Below are 12,145 nucleotides of genomic sequence, written 5' to 3' on the forward strand. Positions count from 1 at the left end.
GAGATAGCAAAAACGGCTATCTTTGGAATCCTGGGGAGACACTGAGAATTTTGGATGCCCTGTAGTAAACAATGGCTAAATGTGCTTGCTTGGAATATTTCAATCAATTAGACAAATTGTTTTCAACTAGTGTCATGGAAATAATCAAAACTTATATTTTTGTTTAAATTATGTATTGAAATCAGCATCACTGTCACAAAATACAAAAAAATTATGAGAAGAGACAAAAACAATTGTTTAAAGGCAAAAAATATTAGCTGTAGTAAAACAAATTGTTAAACAGAAAGGACATATTTCCATTGCACATAAATGCTGTTGAAGTGACTAAAGTTTCCCTTAAAGAATATGATATGGTACTAACTGTAGCAACTGTCTCCTGTTTTATTTCAATAAACATGGTGCAGCACAATTCACTAATTCCTTTATTGCCTTTTTACAATAAATGCAGTGCTTTAATTAGGGGTTGAGCAATGAAGGTGCCTTAGGCACCTAGTGATGCACTGAAATGAAAATTCTTGGCCTAAACCAAAAATTCTGGATGCACTCCAACAAAACCAGAAAATGTTTTTAAATTACACTTTGTTTAGAATAAGTAAAAAATAAACAATATAATATTGCATGATATATTTAAATGGTTATAATATATTTTAGTGACTGCACTTGTTCTTCCGTTAGGTCTCATTACTATCATAACATCCTTGTTAAATAATGGATTAAACTTTAAACCTTTTTTTTGTTGTTGTTTAAATTGGATTAAACTAAATATTACATATGTCTATGAATGTATTGCATATAATTCTATGGATGTAAAACGGACTTTTCCAATTTTTTCCAAACAATCCTACGAAGTGCTTGAGAATACACAAAACTATGTATAGTGTGCAATGTTGTGTGCACTTATCACCCTCTGCACAACCTTGCGTAAATGCTCTTTATCAATGAACTAATAGTCAAAAGAGCAAGCACTTTTGTTCTGCCAATGATAGAGATTTTAATAAGCCCCACCCACACTTGGTTGTATCCGAATACAGAGACAGATAATTTTGTCATATTATACGAATACAGATAATGGCTTTGCTTTACACCTCTACGGATGCCAAGTCACATTCTGACATAAACAACCCCACCTTTGCCTTATTGTTCTTATCATATATTTCCTCATTAATAATAAATAATAATCACTGAATTCTGAGAAGGTTTGGTTTGTTATCAGGTATTGCTGAATTTTTATTTCCATTCCTGGTCATAGTGGACAAGAGCGGACGTGTAACACTTTTTCTACATGTTTTCAAAGTGCCAAAAGTAACACATGTTCTGCTATGGCATATCTAAAGATTAGACGCAATTCTAAGCAGTTATGCGTTATCTTCCAATGGGTAATTTATTGATAACTTCTCCAGAGTATGAGATACTTAACTGTTCCTTATTATGAAGATAAAACTAATTAGATGAAGGACTCAATACCAGTAGAAGTATTGGTTTAGCATTGTCCAAATTTAGCCTGCATTATATGAGTCTACGTTTGCAAATGCAGCCAGTGGACCTAAAAAGGCATCGTCACTAGCTATTTTTTTGTATTGTTTTAATGTTCTCTGGTTGATAAACTTGACCTCAAATTCTTCAAGTCACTGGTTTAAATGTTTACAGTTACAATGTAGGTGGATTGGGAAATGAATCATTGACCAAACAAAATATTAACAATTATATATTTTTAAAGGAATATTCCAGGTTCTGTACAAATTAAGCTCACTCGACAGCATTTGTGACAATGTTGATTACCTCAAAAAATTATTTGACTCGTACCTCCTTTTCTTTAAAAGGCACAAATCGAGCTTAGATTCGGGCACTTCCAACGGAAGTGAATGTGGCCAATTTTGGGAGGACTTAAAGAGTGAAAAGCATTTACATTAAGTCGTCTTTTAACTTTGATTAAAGTTTTTTTTTTTTTTTTTGTAAAGTTGTTTAAAAAGTCAAATAAGTTAAAGAGAGAAACACATAAATAAAACTGATATTATTTGAATGAAATTTAAAGGGGGAACCTTTTCATTTTCAACCGAGAGTACTCCAAGTATATCACCAAAAGAACGTAGGCCTACCATTTTCACTTATTTTTTAGTTCATACGTATTCTGTCAGCTAAATTAACAGTATCCACTAATAGTTTAATGAATAAAAGTATTAGTTGGATCCCGTTTATATTTTTTAATTCATACGTTCCGTCTCCCATGAACACCTCCTTTACGTCATAGACACGCGGCGGAAGCAAAGTGTTTTCGCTCTAAATAAGCGCCAGCTCATTGAATAAGCCAAGATCGAAATCAGACTTTACTTAGCCTTTTTTACTTTCCTTGCGAAACTTGGTTTTTCGCGTATTGTATTGGCGGACAACGCCTAAGCTTTTGGCTTGAGGATACGGTTAAACGGTGAGTTATCGGTGGCACCGATACCCCACATTTTCTGCAGCGGAGGCCGAACAGTGTTTATGTGTGATCGGTGCTTGTTTTGCCCGCTGTAATGCGCTTTATGCCCAAACGAGTGGCTTTTTCATATATTGCATACAAACCTGAGATTACAATTTTAGCCAAATATATGACGGAAGTATTGTTGAGGTTAGAAAGTTTTTTTTTTCATTCCTGCATAATTGATAACAAAACAGCAGAACAAAGCGCATCATGCACACGAGTTGGTCCGTGCAGGTCAAGCACCTGGCGGGGCTGTTCCTCTTGTTTCATGGGTCAACGGCTACTTGGAAACAATTGAGCTAAATGCGTTTTTTATTAAAGAATAAAAACCAGCAACGAAATCAGTGCTCATATTTGTATGTGAATGTTACTGTAGACATTTTTTCATGCGAGATTAATGTGTCATTGCTTCAGCCCTTTATGTCCCCATGTTATGTAGGGTGAATTCTAGTAAATTAGAACATTTGCCTCTTTTTTTTTTTTTTTTTTTTTTTTTTTTTTTCCTCAAAAACTGTAAGTGGCCTTTGGGGTTAATAATAATATAAATTATTTACGCCAGTGTTTTAATTCTTTTCATGATAATAATGTAAGATTACTTTTAATTGAATTAAATTGAAGTTGGGGATTTATGTGTTCTATTAATTCATGTTATCACAAGTATGTTCACCCCAAAATGAAAATTCCTTCATTTACTCAACCTCATGCCATCCCAGATGTGTGACTTACTTTCTTCTGAACACAAATGAAGATTTTTTTTAGAGGAATATTTCAGCTCTGTAGATTCTCACAATGCAAGTTAATGGGTACCAACATTTGAAGCTCTAAAAGCATGTTAAGGTAGCTCAAAAGTAATCCATACTACTCCATTGGTTAAGTACATGTCTTCAGAAGCGATAAGTGTGGATGAAAAAAATCTAAATATTTTAGTCCTTAAGTCAATCTCCATTATCACTTTCACTTTCTTCTTTTGTTTTTGGCGATTCGCATTCTTTGTGCATATCGCCTCCTACTTGCATATTGATCAGTTTCTCTCTCACATCTATCATATCAGTTCTGAAGATATAGAGTTAACCACTGGAGTCTTATGGATATAGCACACTTCAAAAATCTGGTACCCATTCACTTGCATTACGAGGATCTACAGAGCTGAAATATTCGAAAAACCTTCTTTTGTGTTGTGCAGGAGAAAGTCAGTCATACCATCTGGGATGGCACGAGGGTGAGTAAATGATGAGAGAATTTTCATTTTTGGGTAAACTATCCTTAATATGACATTTTTTTTGTCCCTCTTGGTCTCTCCCTTTATTGTCTGTGCAGTTACACAAAAAATAAGGGATGGACTGTTCATCAAAAACACAACCCTTAAGGCAACATTATTTTTGGTTTTGGAAACTTAATAACTATGAGAAACAAGTGTTGCCTGCTGTATTAGAACCGTTTTCATTACATAATATACAGGGAAATAAATGCAATTTCATTCTGAATCCTAATAATGAGATTAGCCTTTTCAAGGCCACAGTGGCTATGCATTCAAATTTGTCTTGTAATAACTACTATTTTGATGTAATTACAAAATTGTTTCCTGAAATTGTAGTCGTGTGATTTGTCATTGCTTATTAGAGAAACCTGGGTTTAATCTTGTTTGTAGAATAGACACATATGTGTCCTGTAGGATGGTGGATGCATTATAGTTTGTGTGACAAATGTGTCATTTGTCAGTTGTTGGGAATGTAATAGTATTACCATTATTTTCTCCTACAGCTCATTTTAGTGAGACCTTATTAAATGCTGAATTAAAACCTTTTTGTTGGAATAATTTTTTTTAAATATTAGGTCAAATGGCACTTGGTTGTAGAAATGACACATTCTAAACATTAAGACTAGCGCTTTTCCATTTATATGTCTGTTCTCAAGCTAGTTAGCTATTTTCATACTCTTGTCCTTTGCTCCTGTGGTCATCTGAGGTGTTGCTAAACTATCAGGTGTGTTCGTGGTCTGTAGAAATCACAGATTATGTAAAAGCAAGTTTAGTTTAATCTTGTTGAGTGAAATATTCAAATGATGCTTGATGTACATCCATTTACAGGGCTTGAAAATGAAGGATTGTTATGGGTAAAAAAGTTAATTTTCCGGAGAGAGAAAAGTTTAAGTTACATGCTCATGTAACATGTCAAAGTTTATGTTGTATATTTTTCTAAAATTATTAATGATACCCAACACATGTGCATGTTCAGCACACACATATGTGCCACCTGACAATCAAATGGCGCAGATGTTACTAGATTGCTAGCAAATTTTTAAATTGCGCACTCTGGATTATTTTCAATAGCAGAATAAGAATATTAACTTTCTAATAAGTGACACCTATGTCTAGGATATTACAAATATAGCTGGTTATTTTTTTTTGTTATTGACATTTTAGTCTGCTTGCTCACTCGGACAAGTGGACAAGTGTTAATGTCGAGCTCTGATATACATTATTATGCTACTGAATGTGAACTCCTTGTTGTTCATTTATTATTCTATTGGTTGTTCTCCATTCTGATGCTTGTCTTCATGCATTAGTGAGGAGGCAGGCTGGCGCAGGTCGTAGGGTGCCCTTGGATCATGAGAGACAGTGGCAGCAGCCTGGCTCAAACACACTGGTCCAATGAGTTGACACTGACCGCAGGGCAGGAGGGTGGTAGAGGTAGGGGTGCCATTGGAGGCAGCCATCTAATGAAGCCGGCCATGACACAGCATGCCCCCAGCCCCGCCCACTTCAAACTGGGCCACAGAGCGGAAGATGTCAACATGTGGGGGGCAGACTATGCTATTCCTGAGGAGGAGGAGGAGGAGGAAGATGAAAATGTGGATATGGAGAGTGAAGAAGATCTGGTGGAAAAGAAAGATGAGGGTGGTTTCCAGTGGAATTATAAAGGTGATGAGGACTGGGGATCACCAGAACACTCACAGCCAGTGGAGATGGATGTAAACATTACAGGTGACTTTACCTACTGCTTAGCCCAGACTAGCTCCAGTCCACATGAAGAGAGGCGGCTAGCTCGGTTGCGATATCGGGGCAAGAGGTATGTGAACATTCGCTACCGTCTGGCCCAACAGTGGAGAACTTGGCGCCAGCGAGCCAAATGGGCAGGAACTATGGGATATAGGAGGTTATGGAGATGTCACAGACGCCGCCACTCTGACAATCGGCCTTACCAGAGACAGCCTGGCAATACATTGTTTAATGGAGATCGAGTAGGATGTTTGTCTGGTGAGTATTGTAATTTTTCCATGACTAGTTAGTCTCTGCAGTTTTGCATTGTTTTTAATGGCATTCTCATATGATTTGATTAGCATATGATAATTATCCAGACTCCATTTAGATTTTTTATTTTTATTTTGATGTTTAATGTTGGCATACACGGTGCGAGTTCTGCTTTCCAGAGCAATCGCATTAATTTTCGTGCTATTTATCATTATAAGACATAAAACCAGAGGAGGACATTTTTAGAAATAAAAAAGAAGATTGCAATGGCCAGGGGCTGCATTGGCTGAATACTCGCCTGCAGATAAAATAATAATGATGATAAATATAGATAATTATTACAAATGCTGTCCAACAGTTGCTCAGCTAGTTTTGATGTGGACTACCTGTGAGGTCTTGTCCATGTAAATGCGCTTTAATGCCACACGTAGCAAAGTTTAAAAATCTTGTTTTTAAAAATTATCGTGAGCTGCTCATAAGCCGCTCATATCCGCTCGTAATTCCTCTCACATGATGCAAGCCATGTCCACGCGAACACCAACTACTTCCATGTGAAAAATTGGTCAGGAGCTTGCACAACAGCCAAAAATCGCACCATGTATGCACACCTTAAAGCTGTTGTGATTACCAACTACACAGAAATCTCACAACCACTTGATCATGCTGAAGTTTAGGTTGTGTAAACTGAACTTTTGTTCTTTGCAATCAGCATCTACTTGAGACACTTCATTTGGAAACATGAAGAAGCACAGATATTGAAATAAATATGTATTGTTGATTGCAGCCAGAGTGGAGAAACAAACAGCAAGTGTGATGAATAGTGAATGAAACCGGCATTTACTTTATTGTGATTGCATTGTAAGAAAATCTGTTCCTTTTTTGATTTGTTCTTTACCATTAATGGCTCCTTTAATATTTGTATAGACTCCTGTAGCACAAATGGGGTTCCAAAAGGAAAGGATGCAGTCTATGGAGCAAACGTGGTGGACAGGGAGGGACGGACCTCCCCTTTCAATGTCCAATCTCAACGGGACAAATCATCCCTACAGAATCAGCTTGGCAGTGAACACATCTCTTGTGTACAAGGTACAATGTGATTAATGGGAAAGGTCTTGCATGTCATGTAGTATTTAATATTACTTTATATAGGGGCCTGGGTAGCTCAGCGAGTATTGACACTTACTACAACCCCTGGAGTTGTGAGTTCGAATCCAGGGTGTGCTGAGTTACTCCAGCCAGGTCTCTTAAGCAACCAAATTGGCCCAGATGCTAGGGAGGGTAGATTCAGATGTGGTAACCTCCTTGTGGTCGCGATTAGTGGTTCTCGCTCTCAATGGGGCATGTGGTAAGTTGTGCATGGATCACAGAGAGTAGCATGAGCCTCCAAATGCTGGGAGTCTCCGCAGTGTCATGCATAAAGAGCCATGTGATAAGATGCATGGATTGATGGTCTCGGAAGCAGAGGCAACTAAGACTTGTCCTCCGCCACCCGGATTGAGGTGAGTAACCACGCCACCTCAAGGACCTACAACGTAGTGGGAATTGGGCTTTCCAAATTGGGGAGAAAAGTGGAGTAAATATATATATATATATATATTATTTTATATAATGTGTAATTCAATGTTTGTCACCTCCTTGGTAACTCCTCTTTCAAAGGTATTCTGGATAAGTTTCTCCAGCAGTATGGCAGTTTGATTCCCATCCATGTTGATGAAGTGGTGGAGAAGCTTCAGGATGTCTTCAATGAGAGCTTCTCAAGTCCTCACAGGTCAGAGGTCATTCAGACCAGTCACAAGGGATTATACAATTTTTATATTTAGAATGTCAAACAGGTACAAGACTTGTTTTGCTGTAAAGTCTCAGTGTTTTATACCTTTTTAATTTACAGGAAAGTAATGGTGCAACATTTAATGCAGTCTTTTCAGCGCATGTCTGGAAGTGCAGTAATGCGAGGCTTCCGTGTAAATTACAAACGTCATGTTCTCACCATGGATGATCTGAGCACGCTGTATGGCCAGAACTGGCTAAATGATCAGGTGGGCCCCTTGGTTAAGAACATTAGAAATGTGCTCATTGTTTTTGTCCAACATGTCTCTTTCATCATGGTTTAAGTCCAAAATATGTAACCCTCCCAATAAATGTAACAACTGTGCCAACTTCAAGAATTGTGTGGGAATGTCCATAGTTATTAGTCTTTTATTTGTTGAATGGGTGGCCATTGTTCTGGCTTTGTGCTGAGTTGGCTCTCATTTATATCTGGAACTCATTGCATCACCCAGGTCATGAACATGTATGGGGATTTGGTCATGGACGCTGCCCCTGAAAAGGTAGGCAAAACATACACAAAAAAATACAAGCAAAACAAAGGATGACTTATGACACAGCCATTATATGAACTTTGTTAGATGACTATGAATACAGTGTCCAAATAATTATTAATAATTTCCAAATTATCCATGCACAATTACCACACGCCCCATTGAGAGTGAGAACCACTAATCGCGACCACGAGGAGGTTACCCAATGTGACTCTACCCTCCCCAGTAACTGGGCCAATTCGGTGGCTTAGGAGACCTGGCTGGAGTCACTCCACACAACTTGGATTCAAACTCATGATTGTAGGGGTGGTAGTCAGCTTCAATACTCGCTGAGCTACCCAGGCCCCCAATAATTTCCCAATTATTATCAGGAAAGTTAAATAGAAGGTGATTTTGTAAAGGTGGCCATTCAGTCTTTGTGTCTCACCGTCTCATTGTGCTTTAACTTTCAGGTCCACTTTTTCAACAGCTTCTTTTATGACAAACTTCGGACGAAAGGTTACGACGGTGTCAAGCGGTGGACAAAAAATGTCAGTACTGGGGGAGTGGTGTGGGGGATGTTTGTGTCTGTGTTTGCACAGCTCTTGCATTAATACCAGGGTTCCCACAGTTATGTAAACCTGGAAATCATGGAAATGTATAAAAATCTAATGGGGAAAAAGATAACTTCTATAGTGAAAATACATTTTATTTGCTCTAAAATCAATCAATCAATGCTCTGAATCAAAATTATTATTACAAATCTATGTCCAGTAATCACAAATGACTGGAAAGGTCATGGGACGTAATCGTAATTTGGTTCCCAAAATGGGGAATACTTGCACATTTTCAAGGACTGTAAAGTTTGGCAAATCTGCCCTTAAGATATTCAAATCCTATATATACCTTTTTTATTTTGTTTCTATACAGACCAGATTTAATGTGTTATAAGCTTGTAATTATTGTATAACTGCATGAAGGTTGTGTATTTCACTGTTAAATCTTTTCGTCAGGTTGATATTTTCCAGAAGAAGTTCTTATTGATCCCTATTCACCTGGAGGTGCACTGGTCATTAGTTTGTGTAAATGTTCTTCAGCGTAGCATCACATACTTTGATTCCCAGAGGACCCTCAACCGCCGTTGTCCCAAAGTAAGTGGTGAAATTAATGTAATTGTTTTTTCTTTTGTAAAGGCTATGTTCCTTGTTCCAATGCTCAGCATGTCACTTAGTGTTGGAACTGACTGTTTGTCATTTACAGCACATTGCCAAATACCTGCACGCGGAAGCAATCAAGAGAGAACAGAAAGAATTTTACACAGGGTGGAAAGGCCTTTTCAAAATGGTAGGGAGCAAGGTGAATTTGGCATGTGTGTTAAGCTTGTGTGTGTGTGTGTGTGTGTGTATATATACATATTATATATACACTCACCTAAAGGATTATTAGGAACACCATACTAATACTGTGTTTGACCCCCTTTCGCCTTCAGAACTGCCTTAATTCTACGTGGCATTGATTCAACAAGGTGCTGAAAGCATTCTTTAGAAATGTTGGCCCATATTGATAGGATAGCATCTTGCAGTTGATGGAGATTTGTGTGATGCACATCCAGGGCACGAAGCTCCCGTTCCACCACATCCCAAAGATGCTCTATTGGGTTGAGATCTGGTGACTGTGGGGGCCATTTTAGTACAGTGAACTCATTGTCATGTTCAAGAAACCAATTTGAAATGATTCGAGCTTTGTGACATGGTGCATTATCCTGCTGGAAGTAGCCATCAGAGGATGGGTACATGGTGGCCATAAAGGGATGGACATGGTCAGAAACAATTCCTTCGCCCAATTGGCACTAAGGGGCCTAAAGTGTGCCAAGAAAACATCCCCCACACCATTACACCACCACCAGCAGCCTGCACAGTGGTAACAAGGCATGATGGATCCATGTTCTCATTCTGTTTACGCCAAATTCTGACTCTACCATCTGAATGTCTCAACAGAAATCGAGACTCATCAGACCAGGCAACATTTTTCCAGTCTTCAACTGTCCAATTTTGGTGAGCTCTTGCAAATTGTAGCCTCTTTTTCCTATTTGTAGTGGAGATGAGTGGTACCCGGTGGGGTCTTCTGCTGTTGTAGCCCATCCGCCTCAAGGTTGTGCGTGTTGTGGCTTCACAAATGCTTTGCTGCATACCTCGGTTGTAACGAGTGGTTATTTCAGGCAAAGTTGCTCTTCTATCAGCTTGAATCAGTCGGCCCATTCTCCTCTGACCTCTAGCATCAACAAGGCATTTTCAGCCCACAGGACTGCCGCATACTGGATGTTTTTCCCTTTTCACACCATTCTTTGTAAACCCTAGAAATGGTTGTGTGTGAAAATCCCAGTAACTGAGCAGATTGTGAAATACTCAGACCGGCCCGTCTGGCACCAACAACCATGCCACGCTCAAAATTGCTTAAATCACCTTTCTTTCCCATTCTGACATTCAGTTTGGAGTTCAGGAGATTGTCTTGACCAGGACCACACCCCTAAATGCATTGAAGCAACTGCCATGTGATTGGTTGATTAGATGATTGCATTAATGAGAAATTGAACAGGTGTTCCTAATAATCCTTTAGGTGAGTGTGTGTGTGTGTATATATATATATATATATATATATATATATATATATATATATATATATACACATACACACACACACACAATATACTTGTGTTTTTATGTATGCAAGAGAAGATAAGAGAAAGCATGCAAAAAATATACGTGTTGATGACTCTTCTGTCTCTGGAATGTTCTAGAATGTGGCAAGGCAGAATAATGACAGTGATTGTGGAGCATTTGTCCTTCAGGTAAGCTTTTCTTTCTCAATTGTCAGTTCTATTTCTGTAGTAATAAATGCATTTTTCTGACTCAAAATTCTGATTGAATGAGCCACGTTCAGAGTCATTTTACAACCGCTATCAACTCAAACCTGAAAATGTAATTCTATATTAATGCGTGAAATTGCTTCATTGCTTGGAAACCACAAATTACTATAGTTTGGATAAATCCACTTTGCAGCATGCCTAAGAACACACCTTACCCCTAGTAAAATCACTGTAACGCACAGCCTTATTATAAAATGAAGCTTATTGCTTTATTTTATATTTATAGCTTAATATACTTCTATCACTTGTGTAGGAAATATTGTAATAAACTTTGTTGGTTTCTTTAACTCATGTATTACTCCTACTTTTTTTTTATTGTTACACTTTAGTACTGTAAGTGCCTGGCCCTGGAGCAGCCTTTCAGCTTTGGTCAGCAGGATATGCCGAAGCTACGGAGACAAATGTACAAAGAACTGTGTCACTGTAAACTGTCTCTATGAGACTGTGCAAAAACTGTGACCTCATACACTTCTACTTTAGCCAGTCCAGACAGCATTTAGATGGGAGACGTGCAAGCGTTTTTTAACCCTCTTTTTTTCAATGACTTTGTATTTTGACATGGTGAATGCCATACACTGTTCAGCCCGGTTGTTCATTTGTTCAAAACCAAACACAAAAGGAGTTGTTTTTTTTAGAAATGGGAGGGGGAAAGAAACTCTGTGAACCGTTTATTTGGTGTTGCCATTTTGTTGGCAAGTATATTTTTATTCTTCATGTTCTTGATGTCAGTTACGTGTATGCTAAAAGGTAATACCATTGAGTGGGGGAGGAGACTTGCAGACATTTTAAAAATGTAATGCGATATTCATGTACTGAGAGTCAAAATGGACCACAACACTATAAGAGGATTTTTGTTTGTTCAATATTGTTTGTCGGTTGTTAGGTATCTGTCCAATTTATGATGCAAAACTATGGGAGGGGGCAGCTGTAAATTAAACTTTTATATCTTTTGAGATGCATACATTATTGTAAGATGTGCTAATAAAAACTGAAGAAAATGAAGATGAATGTCATCAATTTATCTATCAGTCATAATGTTAATGTATTTTGTCATTCGGTTATTTCTTTAAGCTATTATAGCAGATTTTCAGCGCTATTATATAAAAATACTTAGTTATAGAAAATAGTATAGAAAAATGTATTATTGTAGAGAACTATTATGAATTTGGTGGTTGAATGGCTTTTGTTGTTTAGTAGTTTGTAAAGGTGGT

The 12,145-nt window shown here is 37.8% G+C and overlaps 1 protein-coding gene across 2 annotated transcripts; it reads left to right on the top strand.

Moving 5' to 3' along the window:
• The first annotated feature begins 2,277 nt into the window (after positions 1-2,277).
• On the top strand, positions 2,278-11,922 carry senp3a (SUMO specific peptidase 3a). 2 transcript variants are annotated; one of them, XM_052105224.1, is made up of 11 exons: positions 2,278-2,422; positions 5,027-5,717; positions 6,636-6,797; positions 7,368-7,479; positions 7,600-7,747; positions 7,991-8,038; positions 8,482-8,559; positions 9,022-9,159; positions 9,269-9,364; positions 10,806-10,856; positions 11,264-11,922. In XM_052105224.1, exons 2-11 carry the CDS (start codon positions 5,069-5,071, stop codon positions 11,372-11,374), a joined length of 1,593 nt encoding a protein of 530 aa, XP_051961184.1. In that variant the 5' UTR covers positions 2,278-2,422; positions 5,027-5,068; the 3' UTR covers positions 11,375-11,922. The 2 variants fall into 2 exon arrangements, with proteins under 2 accessions (XP_051961184.1, XP_051961188.1); XM_052105228.1 differs by having other exon boundaries at positions 9,269-9,352.
• Positions 11,923-12,145: the final 223 nt, after the last annotated feature.

Source organism: Xyrauchen texanus, chromosome 3 (assembly GCF_025860055.1).
Source record: "Xyrauchen texanus isolate HMW12.3.18 chromosome 3, RBS_HiC_50CHRs, whole genome shotgun sequence".
In the NCBI taxonomy this organism is placed as follows: Eukaryota; Metazoa; Chordata; class Actinopteri; order Cypriniformes; family Catostomidae; genus Xyrauchen; species Xyrauchen texanus.

What these genes read in the sequence shown, in the direction of transcription:
- senp3a (XM_052105224.1), top strand. Translation starts at nt 5,069, where the DNA reads ATGAGAGACAGTGGCAGCAGCCTGGCTCAAACACACTGGTCCAATGAG. An exon ending in AGCTTCTCAAGTCCTCACAG is followed by an intron (nt 7,480 to 7,599) that starts GTCAGAGGTCAT and finishes TTTAATTTACAG; the next exon opens with GAAAGTAATGGTGCAACATT. An exon ending in TGGACGCTGCCCCTGAAAAG is followed by an intron (nt 8,039 to 8,481) that starts GTAGGCAAAACA and finishes TTTAACTTTCAG; the next exon opens with GTCCACTTTTTCAACAGCTT.